The sequence below is a fragment of the Phoca vitulina genome, unplaced genomic scaffold (genome assembly GCF_004348235.1).
Source record: "Phoca vitulina isolate PV1807 unplaced genomic scaffold, GSC_HSeal_1.0 scaffold12, whole genome shotgun sequence".
NCBI classification, from domain to species: domain Eukaryota; kingdom Metazoa; phylum Chordata; class Mammalia; order Carnivora; family Phocidae; genus Phoca; species Phoca vitulina.
Genome location: NW_022589715.1, coordinates 34,110,288 through 34,131,141, shown reverse-complemented (window position 1 = coordinate 34,131,141; position 20,854 = coordinate 34,110,288). Strand labels below are relative to the sequence as shown.

Here is a 20,854-nt window from a genome sequence, read left to right as displayed (position 1 = left end):
AGAGGATTGGGGGGATGGGCAAAATAGGTAAAGGGGATTAAGAGTTATAAACTTCCAGTTATAAAACAAATAAGCCATGGGGATGAAAAGTACAGCATAGGGAATATAGTTAGAAATATTGTGATAGCTAGAGCTACCCTATGACCCAGCAACTGCACTCCTGGGTATTTACCCCAAAGACACAGATGTAGTGAAAAGAAGGGCCATATGCACCCCAATGTTCATAGCAGCAATGTCCGCAACAGCCAAACTGTGGAAAGAGCCGAGATGCCCTTCAACAGATGAATGGATAAAGAAGATGTGGTCCATATATACAACGGAATATTACTCAGCCATGAGAAAGGATGAATACCCAACTTTTACATCAACATGGATGGGACTGGAGGAGATTATGCTAAGTGAAATAAGTCAAGCAGAGAAAGTCAATTATCATATGGTTTCACTTATTTTTGGAACATAAGGAATAGCATGGAGGACATTAGGAGAAGGAAGGGAAAAATGAAGGGGGGGGGAATCAGAGGGAGAGATGAACCATGAGAGACTATGGACTCTGAGAAACAAACAGGGTTTTAGAAGGGAGGGGGGAGGGGGGATGGGTTAGCCCGGTGATGGGTATTAAGGAGGGCACGTACTGCATGGAGCACTGGGTGTTACACGAAAACAATGGATCGTGGATCACCACATCAAAAACTAATGATGTATGGTGACTAACATAACATAATAAAATTAAATTAAATTAAAAAAAAGAAGTATTGTGATAACCTGGCATGGTAACAGATGGTAATTACACTCATCATGGTGATCATTTTTTTTTTTTTTTAAGATTTTATTTATTTGACAGAGAGAGAGAGATAGCGAGAGCAGGAACACAAGCAGGGGGAGCAGGAGAGGGAGAAGCAGGCTCCCCACTGAGCAAGGAGCCCGATGCGGGGCTCGATCCCAGGACCCTGGGATCATGACCTGAGCCGAAGGCAGACGCTTAACGACTGAGCCACCCAGGTGCCCCATCATGGTGATCATTTTGTAATGTATATAATTGTTGAATCACTATGTTGTACACCTGAAACTAATATAATATTGTGTGTCAATTATAATTCAATTAAAAATTTTTTTTAAATAAAAAGATTTAAAAATACATTTCATAAGGCTACAGCTGCCACAGATAGTGATTCCTTTGAGGGATCTGGGCAAAGTAAATTGAAAAGCTTTTAGAAAGGATTCAGCATTCTAGATGCCATTAAGAATATTCATGATACGAGGGAAAAGCTCAAAATACCAACATTAACATGAGTTTGGAAGAAGTGGATTCCAACCCTCATGGAAAACTTTGAGGGGTTCAAGACATCAGTGGAGGAAGGAACAGCAGATGTGGTGAAAACAGCAAGAGAACTAGAAGTGGAGCCTGAAGATGGGACTGAATTGCTGCAGTCTCATGGCAAGACTCTAATGGATGAGGAGTTGCTTTTTACGGATGAGCAAAGAAAGTAGTTTCTTGAGATGGATTCTACTTCTGATGAAGATGCCATGAAGACTGCTGAAAAACAACAAAGGATTAAGAATATTAAATAAACACAGCTAATAAATCAGTGTCAGGGTTTGAGAAGATGGACCCCAGTTTTGAAAGAAGTTCTATTATGGGTAAAACGTTATCAAACAGCACTGTACAGAGAAATCATTCATGAAAGGAAGAGTCCATCAATGTGACAAACTTCGTTATTGTCTTATTTTAAGAAATTACGATAGCCACCCCAGCCTTCAGCAACCACCATTCTGATCAGCAGCCATTAACATCAAAGCAAGACCCTCCACCAGCAAAAAGATTTCAACTCACTGAAAGCTCTGAGGATTGTATTTTTAGCAATAAAGTATTTTTTTTTAAAGATTTTTTTTTTTTTTTTAATTTATTTGAGAGAGAGAGAATGAGAGAGAGCAAGCACATGAGAGGGGGGAGGGTCAGAGGGAGAAGCAGACTCCCTGCCGAGCAGGGAGCCCGATGCGGGACTCGATCCAGGGATTCCAGGATCATGGCCTGAGCCGAAGGCAGTCGCTTAACCAACTGAGCCACCCAGGCGCCCAGCAATAAAGCATTTTTAAGTTAAGGTACCTACATTGGGTTTTTTAGATATAATGATATTACACATTTAATAGACTACAGTATAGTATAAACATAACTTTTATGTGCCCTGGGAAACTGAAAAATTCATTTGACTCACTTTATTGCAATATTTGCTTTATTGTGGTTGTTTGGAACCAAATCCATACTATCTCCAAGGTATGCCTATAAATGGAGTCATATGGTATGCACTCTCTTGTGTATAGCTTTTCATTTATAAGACTCATCCATATTGTTGTGTGGCAATAATACATTCTTTTTCATAACTGGAGAGAAATCCATGGTATGAATATACCGCAATTTATGTATTCTGCTGTTGATGAACATTTGAGTTGTTTTCATATTGTTGAGCAGTACAAATAAAGATGCCTTCAATATTCTTGGCCATGTTTTGATAAATATAAGTATTTGTTAGGTATAAACCTAAGAGTGGTACTGCTGGATCATATGATACTTATTATTTTAGGGTTAGACACCAATTTATATGCCAATTTTCCAAGGTTATTATACCAATTTATATTCCCACAAAAAATATAAGGGAATTCCATTTGTTTCACATTCTCGCACTTGGTATTGTTCTTTTAATTTTAGCCATTCTGACAAAGGTGTAGCAATATTTTATTATTATTTTTATACACATTTCTCTTTTGACTGAGCGCCTTTTTATATGTTGATTTTATATGCTTATAGTCATTTGGTTATCCTCTTTTGTAAAGTGCCTATTGGGGTCTTTTGCCCACTTAAAAAATTGAGTTACTTTTTCTTACTGATTTGTAGAGTGAATGAGTTGGGTCCTGTGTGAGGCAGATACCAATATGAAATGATCAGTGCAAGAGATATACATGAAAGAAAAAGGGGAGAGAAAGAATAGGCAGGAAGAGTCTTCAGATACAGGTCTGACACTTGTGAAAAGAGAAATGGAAGAATTGGATAGGAATAGAATCAGATTGGCATACATCTCTAAGAAAGTCTCAGCCAGCCCAGTAAGGAGCTCTGACACAACGACTCCCCATAGAGAAGTCCTGTACTTGCTAGAGATAGCAAGTCCTTGTCCCACAACTGTGCTCATAATTGGCTAGGTGCTTCCAAGGAAACATGTGGCCTTGGCTTGCAAGCTGAGGTAGATCCTCTCTAGAAGGGAGATCTGAGCAAAGTAACTTCATGGATGCCACAGAATTCTTTACCAGATGTACGTATTGCAAGTATCTTCTCCCAGTATGTGCCTTGCCTTTTTATTCTCTTAGTGACACCTGTTAGTTAATTTTAGTTAAGTCCAATTTATCTATCTTTTCTTTGGTAGTTATTGCTTTTTGTATAATGTTCAAGAAGTCTTTGCCTTTCTCAAGATCATGAAGATATTCTATGTTTTCTCCTAGAAGTTTTATTATTTTGCTGTTCACATTTAGTTCTATGATCCATTTTAAATAATACTTTGGGTATGGGTGTAAGTTGGGATCAGCTTTTATTATTTTCCAGATGACAGATTTGTTCCAGCACTAGTTAGTGAAAAGGCCTTTCCCCCACACCACCTGCAGTGGAGACTGTTATAAACAAGAGACTGTGTATGTATGGGTCTGTTTCTGGATTTTTTTTTTTTTTTTAAGATTTTATTAATTTTTTGACAGAGAGAGACACAGCGAGAGAGGGAACACAAGCAGGGGGAGTGGGAGAGGGAGAAGCAGGCTTCCCGCAGAGCAGGGAGCCCGACGCGGGGCTCGATCCCAGAACCCTGGGATCATGACCTGAGCCGAAGGCAGACGCTTAACGACTGAGCCACCCAGGCGCCCGTTTCTGGATTTTCTAATCCAGCCCATTAATATCTAAACTTGTGCCAATATCACACTGTCTTAATTCCTGTAGTTTTATAATAAATGTGGATATCTGGTAATGTACATTCTTCAGCTTTATTCTTCACTATTGGCTTGGCTATTCCAGGACCTTGGCAATTCTACATACACTTGAGAATCACCTTGTCAACCCCAACAATATGCTGGGGTTTTAGCTGGGATTTACTAAACCTATGGATTAATTTGCAGAGAACTGACATTTAAACAATATTAAGTCTTTCAATCCATGAACATGGCATGTCTCAGGGGAGGAACTTCTAGGCAGAGGAGAGAGTAAGTACAAAGGCAGGTGGATAAGAAACCGCATGGCTTATGGAATATGAGAAGCTACGAAGCAGTTCAATGATGTGTAAGAGCGCAAAGCATGGAATGCAGATGAGGCTGAAGAAAGAAGTCTGATGTGCATTCATATAGAAGATTCAAGCAGCAATGGATTTGAATAGGTTTGAATGGCTTTCAAAGGGGACAAAAGTGTAGGTGGGCATAATAGGTGACCATTCCAGTTTAGGTGAGATATGATGAAGATTTGAACTTGGACAATGGCAATAAAGTGGAGAAGAAATGGATTCATATTTTATTGGTAAAATCTGCAGGACTTGGTGACTGGATGTTGTGGGGTTGATGGGAGATGCTAAAAGTCAAAGACGGCTCCCAGCTTCCTGACCTGTATCTGGGTAGATGGTGGTACAAGAAATATGGGGTAAGAGTACACTTGGGAGAAAAGATGTTGAGTAGGCTGAGTTTGGGATGTCTACGGGGCTCCCAAGAGAGGAGTAACCGACACAGAGTAGATATTTGTTGAACTGAACACTAACAACAACTGGGGGCCCTTGAGGAAAAACAACATGTGCTATTCTTTTCTATAAGCCCCAACAACTAGCTGCTTATCATCTTTACAGTAATAAATTTTTTCATCAGCGTAAGTCCCCCCAAAATCAAAATCACCACTTAACCCCTGCTGTTTTTAGTCCATCCACCTTGTCATGTAATCTTTCTTTTTCAAAAAATTAAGCATATCCTGTACAACTAAAATATTTTCACTTTTCAGATGTGGACTGAATCTTTCAAGAGGGGGTTCAGCTACTTTAAAAAATAGTGAAAGGTCTGGGGGTGCCCAGGTGGCTCAGTCGGTTAAGCATCTGACTCCTGGTTTTGGCTCAGGTCATTATCTCAGGGTGGTGAAATGGAGCCACAAGTCAGGCTCAGTGCTCAGCAGGGGGTCTGCTTCTCTCCTTCTGCCCTGCCCCCAGCTCGTGCTTTCTCTCTCTTTAAATAAATCTTAAAAAATAAAATAAAATAAAGGGGCATGCCTGGGTGGCTCAGTCAGTTGGGCTTCTGACTCTTGGTTTCGGCTGGGGGTCGTGATCTCCAGATCGTGGGATCGAGCCCTGTGTCAGGCTCCAGACTCAGCACGCAGTCTGCTTGGGGTTCTCTCTCTCTCCTTCTCCTTCTCCCTCTGTGCACGGCCCCACCCCCAGCTCTCATGCATGCAGGTACACTCTCTCTCAATAAATAAATAAAATCTTAAAAATAAATTAAAAAAATAAAAAAAGAAATAGTGAAAGGGTTTAAAAAAAAACTTTTAAAGAGGTGAGATGGGGCACCTGGGTGGCTCAGTCCATTAAGCAGTTAAGCTTAAGTGTCTGCGTTTGGCTCAGATCATGATCCCTGCTCAAAGGGGAGCCTGCTTCTCCCTCTCTGCCGCTCCCCCTGCTTATGCTCTCTCGCTCGCTCTCTCCTTCTCTCTCTCAAATAAATAAACACAATCTTAAAAAAAAATAAAAAGGGGGAGATAATAAAACCCATAATAAAAGGGGAGATAATAAGCTTAGTCATGTGACAAATAAAAATAGCCCTGGAAGTAAATATAAACATGCTGTCCTATTAGTGAGAGTTAAATAAGTCAGTGTCTTTGAAAAATGAAAGATAAAACTTAGTTCAAAATTCTGTAGTTTTACTAAATCTCTTTAGCTGCAACTTGTGATTTTATAGATTGGAGTGGTTTTAGAACTGAAGTCTGCAACTGGCACAGACTCTTGTTTGGTCCAGAACTCTTCAGTAAACAAACATTATTATCCCCTATTGAGTTCAAGAGGTGCCTAAAATCAATCAGTTTCTGGGGGTGAAATATAAATAAATACAAGCAAAATATTCTCCATTCCTATTTGTCATTCACCTTCCTAATGGATTCTTAAAAATTTCTCCTCAGTTCTCCCTTACAGCTCTAACATTGGGGGTTGTAAGGGTAAATACAAGTTTAAAAAATTAAATTAAAAAATTTCCCTGGTCCCAAAAAGGACAAGAAACTTCACCTCCTTTCTTTTCATTCAGCAATTTCTTTAGAAAAATCAAAATTGTAAATGATTTCTCTCTTTGAGATGTATGTACACCTTTAAAAAAGCTAAGTAAGCCTCGCGCCAGTTTTGAATCCCCCTAAGGTCTTTCTTGGGGGCCTTGAATTTACCTCTTTGAAATGCAAGTATTAAGGACGATGGTACCCCGCCCCCCCCACCTCCCTGTCTTTGTGGGAGTTTAAATCTCAGCTTTTGGTTTCCAGATATAACTTCGTATTATTTTTTCCTTTGGATAAAGACAGCAGGTCTCTCATGGCTTGTATCTGCCTGCTACATAAACAAATGAGATTTTTTTTGTCTTTATAATCTCTTCAGTGCATCACAGCATGTTTTAATGCTTATTCAATAATAAAATTGTTTCATTGTTTTCTACTCTTCGTGGAGGGTTTTTATATTAGGAGATTTTATTTTTAATTATTTCCCCAACTGGGTCCTCCAGTTTCCGCACTTATATAGCTGGCTGATAATCCCCATTCCCTCTCCGCACTTGTTTTAGGCAGTAAGGTATAGTGGAAAGAGCATGGAGTTAGACAATCCTGGATTTAAACTGTGCTTTTCTTATTACCAGAACTTAACTTCTCTGAAGTATTACCCTTATTATTTTTTCTCTGAAGTATTACTTAATTCTCTGAACCCCCATTACATCATCTATAAGATTAGAATGTTATAAATGAGGTAAATAAACTGACACACAGGAGATTCTTAGCCCATGAAAGAAGCAATGTTGTACTAGATTCCCTCAACACACTAAACTTTCGTCCCACTCCCCCTTTCCTCGTGGGTATCTGTCAAATACTAAAACAGCGTTTCCTTCACTAATCCTGAGCACACTGCATCATAAGGCAACGAACTGGAAGTGCGGATCTTAAGAGTTTAAAAAGTTTTCGTAGGGTAAAGTACGTAATGCTGACAGAGCCTTCGTAGTTCAGACAGAATGGAGGAAAATCAGACTGCGGGGGTCCCCAAATGCAAATACGTGAATTACAAATGAACACAGGCGCCAGCGGCTTCCGCACTTCCCCTGCCGGGCGCACGGGGACGTCGGCGCTGCGCCGCCGGCCCGCGCGGGGGCGAAGATTTGCATGTACGAAATTGGGAAGAGGGGGAACCACCCATCGAAAACCCCGAGCCGCCGTCCGCCGGGGCCCGGCAGAGCCAGCCCCACTTCGCCGGCCGGCCCGACCCCAAGTGCTCCCAGGCGGCCGGTGCCCTGGACGGCAGCGCACCCTCCCACCCGCTCCTGAACTTTAAACCACGCGCCTAAGAACAACCTGGAGGAGGGGGATTTCTCCGGAGTCGGCGGCTTTCGCACGCTCGGGACAGTCACCGCCCGGCTCCCAGCGTTCCCTGCGCTCCCGAAGATCCCGCCTCCCGCTGCCCGGACCCAGTCTCAAAGCCGGGGGCGGCAGGGGCGGGGCGCGGGGCACGGACAGGGCGGGACGCGGGCCCCGGGGAAGGCGGTGGTGCGGGGCCTACGTCAGTCGCGGGAAATCCCCCTCCCACCAGGCTGCTTGCCTCTAGGCCCGGCAGGCGCTCGGTTCTCGCGGCGCTCCGCCCCCTGCCCCTGGCTCCCGCACCTTGGACGGGAGAAGCCGGGTGATCCGGAACGCGAGAATTAAGGGGGTGGGAAGGTGTGAGCCGCAAACCCCGAGGAGGGCGGGAAGGAGGAGGAGGCCCCGGGGGGTGGTCAGGCGGACTGGGGTCCCGCCGGCAGAGTCCCTCCGCCGCCGGACCGACGCGGGCTGACTGTGGCGGCCTCGGGTCGGACACTTGGAGAGGGCGGCGCGGTGAGCGGAGCCATGGCCTCGGGTGAGTGTTTCAGGCGCGGGTCCGGGCCGCGGGAGGGAGCTCGTCCGGGGGTCTTGCAGTTCAGGGTGTCGGGGTCTCGGTTTCGGTTGTGTGCGTTCTGTCTTTAAAATCGTCTCACCTGGCAAATTGTCAGCCTTTAAAAAAGTTACCTGGCACGGGGTTTGCGTGCGAAATCAAAGCCACGCTCTGTATTTTGATGCCATTATAATAGCCGGAACCTTAGAAATTCCCAACGACTTGATTTTTAGGATTAGGGAAGTAACACGAATCTAAATGAGGACGGAGAGTTCTCGTATTTAAAAATTGATTTATATTGAAATGGTGGTTTTATGTTTTAGAACAGGAATGAAGAACCTTCAGACCTCAGGAGTGCTGTCCTTTTTTTAGTTTAATTTAATCAAGTGCCGGGAGGTGATCGCTGGATGTGTTGACAGTTGTACAAAATGTGGTGCGGCTTTAAAAGTCACCAGTGGTATCATAACGGGTCTTAAGTTGCTTCAACAAAGTGGATAATTTCTACTATAAAGCGGGTACTTTCTAGTTTACGTAGAAGTCATTTTTTTTCTTTGTTGGAAGAAAGGGGTAAAGGAGTATTGGAATATCCGTGCTTTAAAATAGGAGTAGAAATGAAAACGTTACATCACTAACGTAACAATTTATTTTCAGTTAACCGATGCGTAGATCTCTTGCTTTGGGGGGAAACGAGTTTACCAAGAAACAGGTTAGAGGGCAGGGGAGGGAGTCTCATATATATAGCCGTGGTTTAGATCTGCCTGTAACCTAAAGGGAAGTAAATCAAGTAGACTGTGTTCGAGTTGGACCTTTACAGGATCCTGGCAAGGTTCACGGGGCCCTTTCTCGGCAGACGGAGCAGCGTGAGCAGAGGCAGGGAGGCCTTGTAGGGTAAGTTAGCGGTATACTAGGAGGCTGAAGGTTTTGGGGGACCTGTTTATGCTTGACCCGCATCCTCCCAAGACCCTGGTTCAGTGACCCTCAGAGGCTGATGTCTAGCTGAGAAGAGGAAGTAGAAAGCATTAAAGGATTTTTTTTTTTTTAAGGGGTTGAGCAGAACAATGCCATAGCTACTGCTGTAGGCCGAAAAGGAAATTGGGGTGGTTCACATGACATTTGATTTCAGTTTGTCTGTGGTTTTTTATGTGAGAATACAAGTGTAGTTTAAAATATTTCAACTTTCTCTTTACCCACTTCAGTGACCCCAGACTTTCAGATAATTTTGTAAATTTATAATTTAAAGGCACGTTTAGATTAAAAGTGCAAAGATGATCTGAAATATTGGCTAATTTATTGGATGACAAAAAGAGATTTTGTATGAAAGTAGTAAAGAATGGTAAGCATTATAAGTAAAAAAGGTCAGACTGCTGGCAGTTTAACCAAACTTCATTAATATGTGGCATGAGTGTAATACTTCTAATTCTTTTAAAAGAGAGAAAAAAACTATTTCATAAAGGTAAGACCCACATTATTAAAAAATGTGATACGATTTAAATTTGTTTAATGGTACTATATTTTGTGCTGTTGTGAGGACTGATTCCCTAAATTGAAGGGGAAAAAATTTAAAGGAATGGAAAGTTGTAGGGTAATTATTTTTTTTTTTTTTCCTTTTCTGGAGTTGCATTAAAATGGGACTATTTAAAATATGACAGATTATTTAAATTGTAATTCAGTTGTTTGAAAACTGCCAAGGAAATTTTTAAAAAGGAGTCTGGGAGTATTTTTCTTAATCACTTGTAAAGGCCTTAGAGAAAAAGATTCAGTAAATTATAAATTCTTATCCTGTTTTGAAACAGTAATTGAACTGAAAGAGTATTAGGAAAAAAATTTTGCTTAATTAGTTATCACTGTCTAGTTTAGATTATTTGTAGTAAGGTAGTAGTAAAACCTCAAAAAAGTATTTTTATTGATTACCAGGCACTTAAGACCATTTCTTCTTTTCTCACCGGATGTCATATGTAAATAGGTATGTGTAGCTGGATTTGTTATCTGTAAAATAACAAACGTAGAATGTAAAAGTAACAGATCATAATCTCATTAGCAAAAATTTAAGTACCATGAGTAATGGGGAATTTAATATATAGATATATAAAAATTATATATATGTATATGATTCTATATGATTCTAAATTTTGTTCAGGTAAATTACCAAATTATTTAGGATTTCACAGATCGGGTTCTATTAAGCTGTCTTTATTGCCTTTTTTTTTTTAACACCTTGATTTCTGTCTTGTGACACAATTAATTAGAACAGGAACTGTTAAGAAAAATGTTCCCTGTCCCATGTAGGGTATGCATAGGCAGTCACTACTCTTGTATATTTATGATTCTGTTTTGTTTAAGTAAAATTAGCTATTTTGTCTGAATTTAAAGCTTCTCATTGTTCCTGTAGAAAGTGCAAAATATTCTTATGCAGAGAGAGCTCTGTTTACTTGTAAGTATGGTAAAATATGTTTTAAAATTTGATAATTGATTTTTATTCACAGTGTTCTTTAGTATAGATGTTGTGTCATAGAATAGGAAGTACATGAAGAAATTGTTTTTGTAAACCACACTACTTCCAACTCTGTGGTGTGAATTTCAAGAGAACTATAAGTATTTCTCTTGAGTAAGGGGGAAAAAATCAGTGTAATTATGATGCAACTTAATCATTAACGATAGAGCTGGAAGCTGGAATTGACAACTAAAGCAAATGACTTTTTTTAAGTAGACGACTACACACTGTAAACATGAAGGCTGTTTCCAAAATGTGGCACGTGAAAATGTAGAGACAACAACAGTATAAAAGGATTAAGGTGATATATGAGGGTAAAGGGAATGAGTGAGTGAAATGGCTAAGGAGGAATCGTGATGAAACGATATTGGGAACATCTGGGGTGTGTGTATTATCTTTCCCAAATACAATATAAGAGGCCCAGAATTTCCTTTTGTTCCATCCTTCTCTCATCTGTGTTCTCTGCATATGATCGGGTTTGTAGGCACATGACCCAAATACTTGCATGGGACATACTTAACAGAATTTCTTTGTTTAATTCATTTTTAAGTAGGCATCCTGTAATTTTTTTTTTTTTGGTAAAAAAAAAGAGCTGGATTTATATATAACACACATTGATGAAAATTTACATATGATGACATAAAATCTCTGAACTCTAGTCCTATGTAGTTCCTGCTTAGCCTTTTGTGTGAGTTTTTTTTAAAATTTTTTATTATGTTAATCCCCATACATTACATCATTAGTTTTAGATATAGTGTTCCATGATTCATTGTTTGTGCATAACACCCAGTGCTCCATGCAGAACGTGCCCTCCTCAATACCCATCACCAGGCTAACCCATCCTCCCACCCCCCTCCCCTCTAGAACCCTCAGTTTGTTTTTCAGAGTCCATCGTCTCTCATGGTTCTTCTTGTAATTTTTATTTTTAAATCTGGCAATCTTAATCAAGATAGATGAGTTGGTACTGCCATTTATTTTTAAGTTGATTAAATACCTGAGTAATCTAGGACACATTTTAAATATTTCTCTGCTTTTTCATTCTGGAAGTTAACATTTTTTTCAAGATTCCCTCTCTCCCCACCGTAATGGAATCTCTAGCAGTAGAATCTCTGTTGTGAAACTCTTGCATCTTTTATTTACCTTGTGGTGCGTACATCAGCCAAATACTTGTCTGAAAATTCCCTTACTTGGATGGCTTAAGACTTATTTGAGAGTCAGCCTCAGAAATTGGAGTAAATCTGGGCTTTAGCCCATAATGAACCTGGTTTTATTCCAGTTCTGCCACTCTGTAATATAAAAATGGGAATAACTACTACAACATCTTGTTTTGAGGAACAACAGAGACAGTTCATGCCCATAAATGTTCGTTTTCTTATGTAGTGGAGCTGTTTGGAGACTCAGACCTCTAGGAAACAGGAGCTACTAGAGGTAGTTGGCACTCACTATTGTTTGAGTATCCTGACATTCTAGAATTCTGTGAAACCTTCAAAACTTGCAATAATAGGCTAGAATAGATGCTAGACAGAAAATCGTCTTTCAAGACTTTGAGAATGTGCACTTACTTTTAAATAATTTGGAATGGTTTTCTGTATTTTTAAGCTAGTGGAGAAAAGTTTGACAGTGATGTTTGGAGGCAGTGTATCTTTTCTCCTTTGTCCGCTTAGATGATAGTAAACATTCTGAAAGAAAGTAAATAAAAAATTTCTTAGTAGATAGACCATGTGTCCTTTTACTAATTTGATTGATATAACTTATCCTTCATTTGATTTCTTTTGCACCTTCTGTGTTAGTCTTTTTCTATCATGTGGGAATAGGCTTAAGTTTTCATTGCCCCTTTGTTAATTGAATGCCATTCTATCTACGTGAGAAATGGTAACTCTAAATTTTGATCATAATTAGGAAGAAACGGAAGAAGTGTGTCTTAAGGTAAAGAAGCTTATCACCACGATTCAGTTGGGTTCCTAGGTTTGAGGAATGATGAATAGATCTTATTTTCTTTTTCTCCAAAGTGAGTGAAAGTGATACTTAGAAAAGTATATATTGTTAGCTCCATCTGCTCCTTTGGCTCTCAGGCAGTCTATTATCCAGTACTTCTGCAAGGGAGATGCAGTCTGCAGTCAGTCTCAGCTGTGGTGTTGATACATTAGCGTGTGATCATTTGCTTGCCGTATTTTAAGAAATGTTATGATAATTACAGTATTAATTTTGCAAACAATTTACCTTCTAAATAAATTGGTGTGATTGAAGGCTATCCCTATCATAATGCTTTTTTCCCTTGCTTATATTTGGCTAAGCTTTTTAGGGTGGGAGAAAAAAGAGTTAAAGTCGTCAGAATTAAAAAAAAAAAAAACAAGTCAGATTTTCCTCTGCCTAGTTTGTCACCCAGCCCATACTTGTACATGAATTTTTGGATTGCTTTTCTGGATATGTGCATTTTTTCTGCTTCTTTATGTTTTAGGGCTCTGGTTCTTATTCAGGAGTGTGTTAGAATTGCTTGGAAGGCTTTCCCAGAAATATGTCGGGGCTTTAAAGATTTCTATTTCTATTCAACAGATTACAGGTGGGATCAGGGCGTGTATGTTCTTTGAAAAAGCTTCCAAAGTGATTCTAGTATACACCCCCACTATGAACTCTGTTCCAGGAATTTCATTGGATCTAAATATTCACTTGCCTATTCCAAGATGCATTATCTTCTTAAACTAAGTTGTATTTATTTTAGGTTATTTGCTGTAATAAGTTATTGTGACTTTACCTCCAGCTGTTTTATGCTTTTTTTTTTTAATTTGATCCATTGGGATCCCAGCTATCATATTTGCTAATGTCATTCATAATTTCTTTTTCTTATGACTTCATAATTTTGAAATTTATCATCTATAAAATGGGAGATAATACCTGTTCTGTTTTTATGAAGATTAAAGTTAAGAGGATCAAATGAGAATATATGTAAAAGTACTTTAAAACAGTATTATAATTACTGTAATTAATTTTTTCCTAAACAATTAATGCTGGTTCCTGGTGCTAGCCATAAGGTTTTAATTAATGTGTGTATTTCTGACAATTGAGACTGCATTTTTTAACTTTTATTTCAATGTAGTTTTTTAATCTTAAAAACTCAAATAGCACTCTTTTTCTGCTTAAGTGCAAATAAAAACATAAATATATCTTGCAAACATTTTGGCTGTATTTGAAATGTTATTCTGGTCTGTATTAGCATTTTACAATATTGTTAAAAATGTAGGGGTCAATCCCAGCTTTGCATAGTATTGGTTAAAAAAAAGTACAGTAGTCAACTTGCTTAACCACTTTGAAGAAATTTCAGTACTTTTCAAAACTGTAGTGATTTGAGATAATCTTAGTTAAGAGTATTTATTTTCCCTACAGTTCTCTGATTTACATTTTACCTTCTTCCACTCCATACAAAACTACAGTTCAGCACTCTATCTTCAGGAAGAATGGCACTTCAAAACACAGTGCTAAGGGAGGAAATAACAGGTACATTATACTGATGCATGATATAAATGATTTATAGCTGGGAAGTATTTTTAAATCATAAATACAGATAAATTAGACCATGAATAGGTATGAAGAGTAGAAAAGTGTAGCAATTCTAATACCTACAAAGCACTATTTTTTTCCATAGTAGTGGAACCTAATAAGGAAAATCTGATTAATCACTAATACGATCCTTCGATATTTGTATAACTTAACACAAACAAAAAGATTTTTAGATTTTCAGTTATTCACTCCCCAGATATTTACCGAATATCTATGTGCACGGCACTGATGAGTAAGTCACAATTCCTGCCTTCAAGTAGCTTGAAAAGAAATAAAACAAGTAGCTTGATGAAATAAAACAAGGAGCTTTTTCAAGAAGAAATAAAACAGTGAGTCTCCCCTAAATTATAGTTATTTGGAATAATTGTCATGAACAAAATACTATGATAATTTAGAGGAGGGGGAGATTATTTCCAGCTGGGGGAATATGAAATATTACAATAACATATTACCTGGTTGATAATGAGAGTTTTTGCCAATAAAGAGCTTGTACAATAGGAAGAATAGATTTCAAAGGTTTTGTAAGTACTTGATATTATATGATCACTAATATTTGTCATTTTTATAACTTCACATCTTTAAAAATTCTTTTATCTTTTAACAACTGCTTTTCGGTTCTCTTGCCTATAGACTTTTCTCACAAATACTTTCTAGTTTAAGGAAGTGTTGTGTAACCAATGAAATATTTGAAAAATCCCTACGAGCCTAGCACTTTTATTCACACTCTTCCCCCAAGAGTTAGCCACTTACCATTAATGATGTAATTCTCTATCCACTTCCCACCAAGACACCTTTAAATAAGTAGTGGGCAGGGATTTATTTGACCTTTAGCTAAAGCGCATAAATTATTTAAGATATAACTTAAAAAATACTGTTGAGTATTTCGAACTATTGAGAGGAAAATGTACTTTCTTTTAAATACTCCTGCGATGATATATAAGGATGTGAAATACTTGAAGCTGAAATGTGAATTTGAGTTATTCATAATATATAAGGATATGTAAGTATGTGACAGTGAAAAATGAAAGACATCTGCATGCCTTACATTTTTCAGTAAAATTGAGATAAGTATTACGAACGTGATTAGGTTAAGTCCGGTTTCCCTGGCTCTACCAGTAACTTTCCTCAGTAACCCAAAGTAGAAACTGTGGAGCCTCAGTGATTCTTTACTTGCTCCTAACCCTGATGTTCAGTCAGGCACCAGGAACTGTCAGTTTTATTGAAGTAATCCTGCACTCCTGCTACCACTGCTAGATGTCAGACATGCCCTCACTGTTGCCCACAGTACTGGCACAGCCTCGAAACCGATCATCGGGCTCTTTCTCCTTTGCAGTCTGTCCACTGCCACCAGAGTTCTTACTCTAAAATGTCAGTCCAATCATATGATTCTCCTGCATAAAGCCCTTCATTGATTCTTTGTCACTCGTGGAATAAAATCCAAATCCCTAATGTCCTTTGTACTTTGTACAGGTTTGTACAGATCACAAATGTACTCTGGCTTTTGGTTCCAAGGGTAGAAGTGTGCTCCACTTCCACTGTGGCTTCATTGGTCATTTTTAAACTCTTCCTCTTCTGTGCTGCTACGCCTTTGGACACACCGTTCCCTTTCACTAGAAGGCCTTCCCTTCTACTCTCCCCACCTTTTTACTTCATTAACTCTTTTTTCTTTGATTTGACACAAGCATGCCTGATTCTTTTGCTTTTACTATCATTTTATGCACAATTTTGTTAGCATAAGCAAAATTTTGTTTTGTTGGACTCCTCTGTAGTCTAATAATTTGTGTTGTTTGCCTCACTGTTCTATAAAATTCTTGAAAGTACCAATTGTTATACCATCATGTTATGTATCACTATAAATCATTTTCAAGAAAGCATCTGAAACAATAGTAGACAACATTTATTGAGTATTTGTCACAGACGTGATACTTGATAAGAATTGAACACACACTACCTTGAGCCTCACAACACGAGGTAGGTGCTGTTATTATTCCCATTTCATAGATTTGGAGACTTAGAAGATACATTTCCAGGGTCCTTGCTATTAAGATGTGGCTAAGTAGGACTCAAAAGGCCTCTTCCTCACACTGTACCAATAAGACCCATTGTGTTACCCTTTCTAAAGATTTGCTTGCATTCTAACAGAGGATAAGTCTTTAGTCAGAGAAATGGATTATCTAATTGTGGGAATTTAGAAATCACTAAACTGATGGAAGGAAAATGGGTTTTTTGAATGGAAGACATCTTCATACCCCTGAAATAAAGACGCATTGCCAAGTACTCTACTTGTAAGCACACTTGAGTATCTTCATTGAACTTTTCATTTCTATAGTATGGATAATAAGAAGGGTAAAGATGCGTATGCTTTAGACAACTTTACTGACATATAATTAATGTATAATATATTGCACATGCTTAAAGTTTGCAATTTGATAGCTTTTGACATATGAATACAACCTTAAAATCATCATCACAGTCAAGATAATTAACATATCCATCATCCCTCTGACTTTCCCCATCCATTCCACACCCCTGTTCTTAGGCAATCAGTGATCTGCTTTTTTTGATTATAGATTAGTTTACATATTCTAGAGTTTTATATTAAATGGAATCCTACAGGATGTGCTCTTTTGGTCTGGCTTCTTTCAGTCAGTGTAACTTTTTTTAAATTGGGAGTATAGTTGACACATAATGTTACATTAGTTTCAGGTGTATAACGTATACAATTCATCCATGTTGTGTAGATCAGTTCATTCTGAAGTTCCATATTTTGAATTACATCTGTTATAGAAAGTAATTTATTTTCTTCTTTTGTGTCTTCAGTAAAGATTTAGATGGAACTGATTGAAAATTCTGTTGAGCTTAAAATGAACACTTCTGGAACTTGTTTTGATGTTCTCTGTATCAATCCTTTAAGATTCCAGTGGAGATATTAAAAAAAACACATCCTTCTGCAAGGATTTAAATGCATTTTCATTTTCAATTAGCAGTCTTTTAGTCCACTGTTAAGGGTCTAATGTAAAATCAAGCAGCTCCACTCACTTTTGGAGTATGATATTGTACTTTTGAAGACTATCTTCTTGACCCTTCTGAGGGAATCTTGAGGGATGTCCTTGTACTTGGTCTTTTTTTTTTTTTTTTTTTAAGATTTTATTTATTTATTTGACAGAGAGAGACACAGCGAGAGAGGGAACACAAGCAGGGGGAGTGGGAGAGGGAGAAGCAGGCTCCCCACGGAGCAGGGAGCCCGACGTGGGGCTCGATCCCAGGACCCTGGGATCATGACCTGAGCCGAAGGCAGATGCTTAACGACTGAGCCACCCAGGTGCCCCCTTGTACTTGGTCTTAACATGAAAAGTGAATATCTCTGAAGTGGGGATCTCAGAACTTCACGCTGGCATTAGCTCTTGACATTAAATGATAAAGTGCTAACCAATAAATATAATTTGAGTGACTTGTGTTAACACTGTATAGGAGCTCAATATGAATGGGAGAAGAGGCACCTTTACCATCCAATCTTGGGTAATTACATTTCAACCTTATTATTTAATATTGGGAGGGAAAATTTTTTAGTCTGCTATTTTGAAAAAAAACCAAAATGGTCAAATCCATTATTACTGCTATCCTAATCTCACCCTCCTCCTTTTTTAAATTTTCAGGTGGGTATAACCCATGTATAGAGATCATTGAACAGCCCAGGCAGAGGGGCATGCGTTTTAGATACAAATGTGAAGGGCGATCAGCAGGCAGCATTCCAGGGGAGCACAGCACAGAGAACAACCGAACATACCCATCTATCCAGGTAATAGACCATTCTCCTGTGTGTATCTAACTCTTAATTGCTCCATATTTTATCTATAGCAATTACATGAAAGGCCCAGTTTCTTCACAGTGTGCTCTCATTTCCTCTGTGCTTATATGTATACTCTCAACGGATATTTATGATACGACAGTGAATATAAGAGCATGGCATTCAGTGGCCCAACATCCAAGTATTTTCTCTCGCTCCGTGATAGTATTTTGGTATAGCTTGTTTTAAAAAGAAAATAAGCAGAATCAGATGAAAGTAGTGCAGAAAATAATATGCCAAGGAACTGAGAGGTAAATTCTTCCCTTCTGGTATTCCCTGGAAAGTTCCATCCAAACAGTATTTGCCAGTCAGTTGGACTTTATTTATCTAGTGCTAACTACGTTATATAAATTGAACTCTCATTTAGTAGGTCAGTTCTGAATGAGATAAATTTATGGATCATATATTTAATTTCCCCCCTTTTCAGATTATGAACTATTACGGAAAGGGAAAAGTGAGAATTACATTAGTAACGAAGAACGACCCATATAAACCTCATCCTCATGATTTAGTAGGAAAAGACTGCAGAGATGGCTACTATGAAGCAGAATTTGGACAAGAACGCAGACCGTTGTTGTAAGTACACAGTCACAGACATCTTTAGGAATAGGATAAGCAGAGGATGCTCTGTTTCCTGTACATGTACATCTGTTATTTCTTAGCAGGATAAAGTAATTTCTCATTCTACTTCTGTTTACTGTAGTATACATTTAAATTTTCTTACCACTTGTAATAGAACTACCCTTTTATTCTTTATTAGTAGACACAGCCCATGATGGTAGCAGGAATACTTATTTATTGCTACTAAAGGTAAACGTAAACTTATTTTACACTGTGATTTTCTTTCTTAGTGTGAACAATCTCTGAAAAGTTTTCTTTCATATATTTTTACTTTGTCCTTTCATTAATAGTTAAAAATTACCAGATATGAGAGAACCTAATGGAAACCTGGAATTATTATTTAGAAAGGACAGGTTATAAAAGTAACATGACAAGATAAGAAAAAGGATGTAACACTTTGGTGTTGGTTAGGCTGCCAGAAGATGGGTCCATTCATCATGTCGGTGATAGTATAAATTAATAAAATCCTTCTGTTGTAGGCACTTCAACAACTACATAGGAAAAGCCTGAAAAATATGAATGTCTCTTGAACCAGCAATTCTACTTCTAGGAATTTATCCTCAGGAAACAATTAAGCATGTTCAGACATTTAGCTATAGTTAATGTTCGATGCAGCTCAGTTTGTAATGGCAAAAAGTTAAGAAGCTATCAAAATAATAAACAAGGAGGGATCAGTTAGATAAACTGGTACATCCATGCAGTGTACTCCTTTGTAGCCTTAAAAATAACATTGCAAATATCTCTTTGTATAAAAAGATACTCACATTATGTTAGATAAATAGGTTTTAAAGCAGAATATGTGATAAAAAAATCTTTTAAAAAAATAGATGTGTACATGTACTTGGTAGTATATACACTAAGGTATTAATAGTTGTCTCTTGGTGGGTAAGACTGGGGTTTTATGTTTTTCTTTTAACTTATGTTTATTCTGTGATTCATTTTTTATAATGAGCATGTATTGCCTTTGGAAAAAACTGAACCTAATTACAACAAGGAAAATGTTAGTAGCCTCCTTATATATTAATAGTAACTATCTAGAAAATATACTTTAAAAATATTCCTCTTACAATTACAAGACAAAACAAAAAAATATCTAGTAATACACATATGGCAAGAAATATTTCCTATTTATATCATTTGACCTCCCAACACCATTTTACACTGTGGACCAGTCCTTTCTTGGAACATTCTTATTTCTTGATTTCTGTGAGAACAAGAGTCTCCTGTTTTATTTTTTCTGGCTGTTCCTTCTCAATCTTAGTTACAGACAGTTAAATTCTTAGTTATGTCCAATAATGCCCTTTATGGTTCTCCTGCTTCTCCTCCCAGTCCAGGACCCTGTTAAGGATCACACACTGTATTTACTTGTCATGTTTATTTAGTTGTCATGATTATTAAAGTCTCCTTTAATTTACAATAGTTTCTCAGCCTTTTTTGGTCTTTCATGACATTAACATTTTTGAAGAGTCTAGGCTACTTGTTTTGAAGATTGTTGTTCAATGTGGATTAGTCTAGTTGCTCGTTTATATTCATGTTACTATGATAACATGAATAATATTTTCATGTTAACATGAAACATTTTGGATGAGAAATCTACAGAGGGGGGTGCAATGTTGTTCTCAAAATATCCCTTCAGTCTAGAGGGGAGGGGGGTGGGAGGATGGGTTAGCCTGGTGATGGGTATTGAGGAGGGCACGTTCTGCATGGAGCACTGGGTGTTATGCACAAACAATGAATCATGGAACACTACATCAAAAACTAATGATGTAATGTATGGTGATTAACATAACAATAAAAAAATTTTAAAAATAAATAAATAAATAAATAAATAAAAATATCCCTTCAGGAGACATGGGATATTAGTGTTTTCCATTGGTGATATTAATTGCATTCTATTGTGAAGAAAAACTTTCCCTTTTTCCCCTTCCCCCTTAAAAAAAAAAATACCACTGTAGACCCTTGGATTCTTATATTCAGTGTACTGTAGTCCATTACTGGCATTATTATTTTGATGTTCAGATTGACCCTGATTTGACCAATGCACGCCCCTTCCTCCTGCTCCCTGTGTCCTTTTGATATGCTTCTATCTTTCTTTGAGCACTTCTTTACTTTCTGACACAGCAAAGTGTTCAGGACTTACTTGTACTTTTCTCGCCCCAGCCCTGAAATCAGTTTTTATAAGGAGCCCTGGTTCCTTTCAGT

The 20,854-nt window shown here is 38.1% G+C and overlaps 1 protein-coding gene across 3 annotated transcripts in view; it reads left to right on the top strand.

Moving 5' to 3' along the window:
* Positions 1-7,459: 7,459 nt before the first annotated feature.
* The window catches only part of REL (REL proto-oncogene, NF-kB subunit), a 33,139-nt gene continuing 19,744 nt past the window's right edge, over positions 7,460-20,854 (top strand). The window contains exons 1-3 of one of the 3 annotated variants that reach the window (XM_032410929.1): positions 7,460-8,123; positions 17,841-17,983; positions 18,459-18,607. In XM_032410929.1, coding sequence (XP_032266820.1) covers positions 8,114-8,123; positions 17,841-17,983; positions 18,459-18,607 — 302 coding nt within the window. In that variant the 5' untranslated portion in view covers positions 7,460-8,113. Of the gene's footprint in view, positions 8,124-17,497; positions 17,984-18,458; positions 18,608-20,854 lie in introns of those variants that run through there. The other 2 variants (XM_032410928.1, XM_032410927.1) reach the window with 2 other exon arrangements.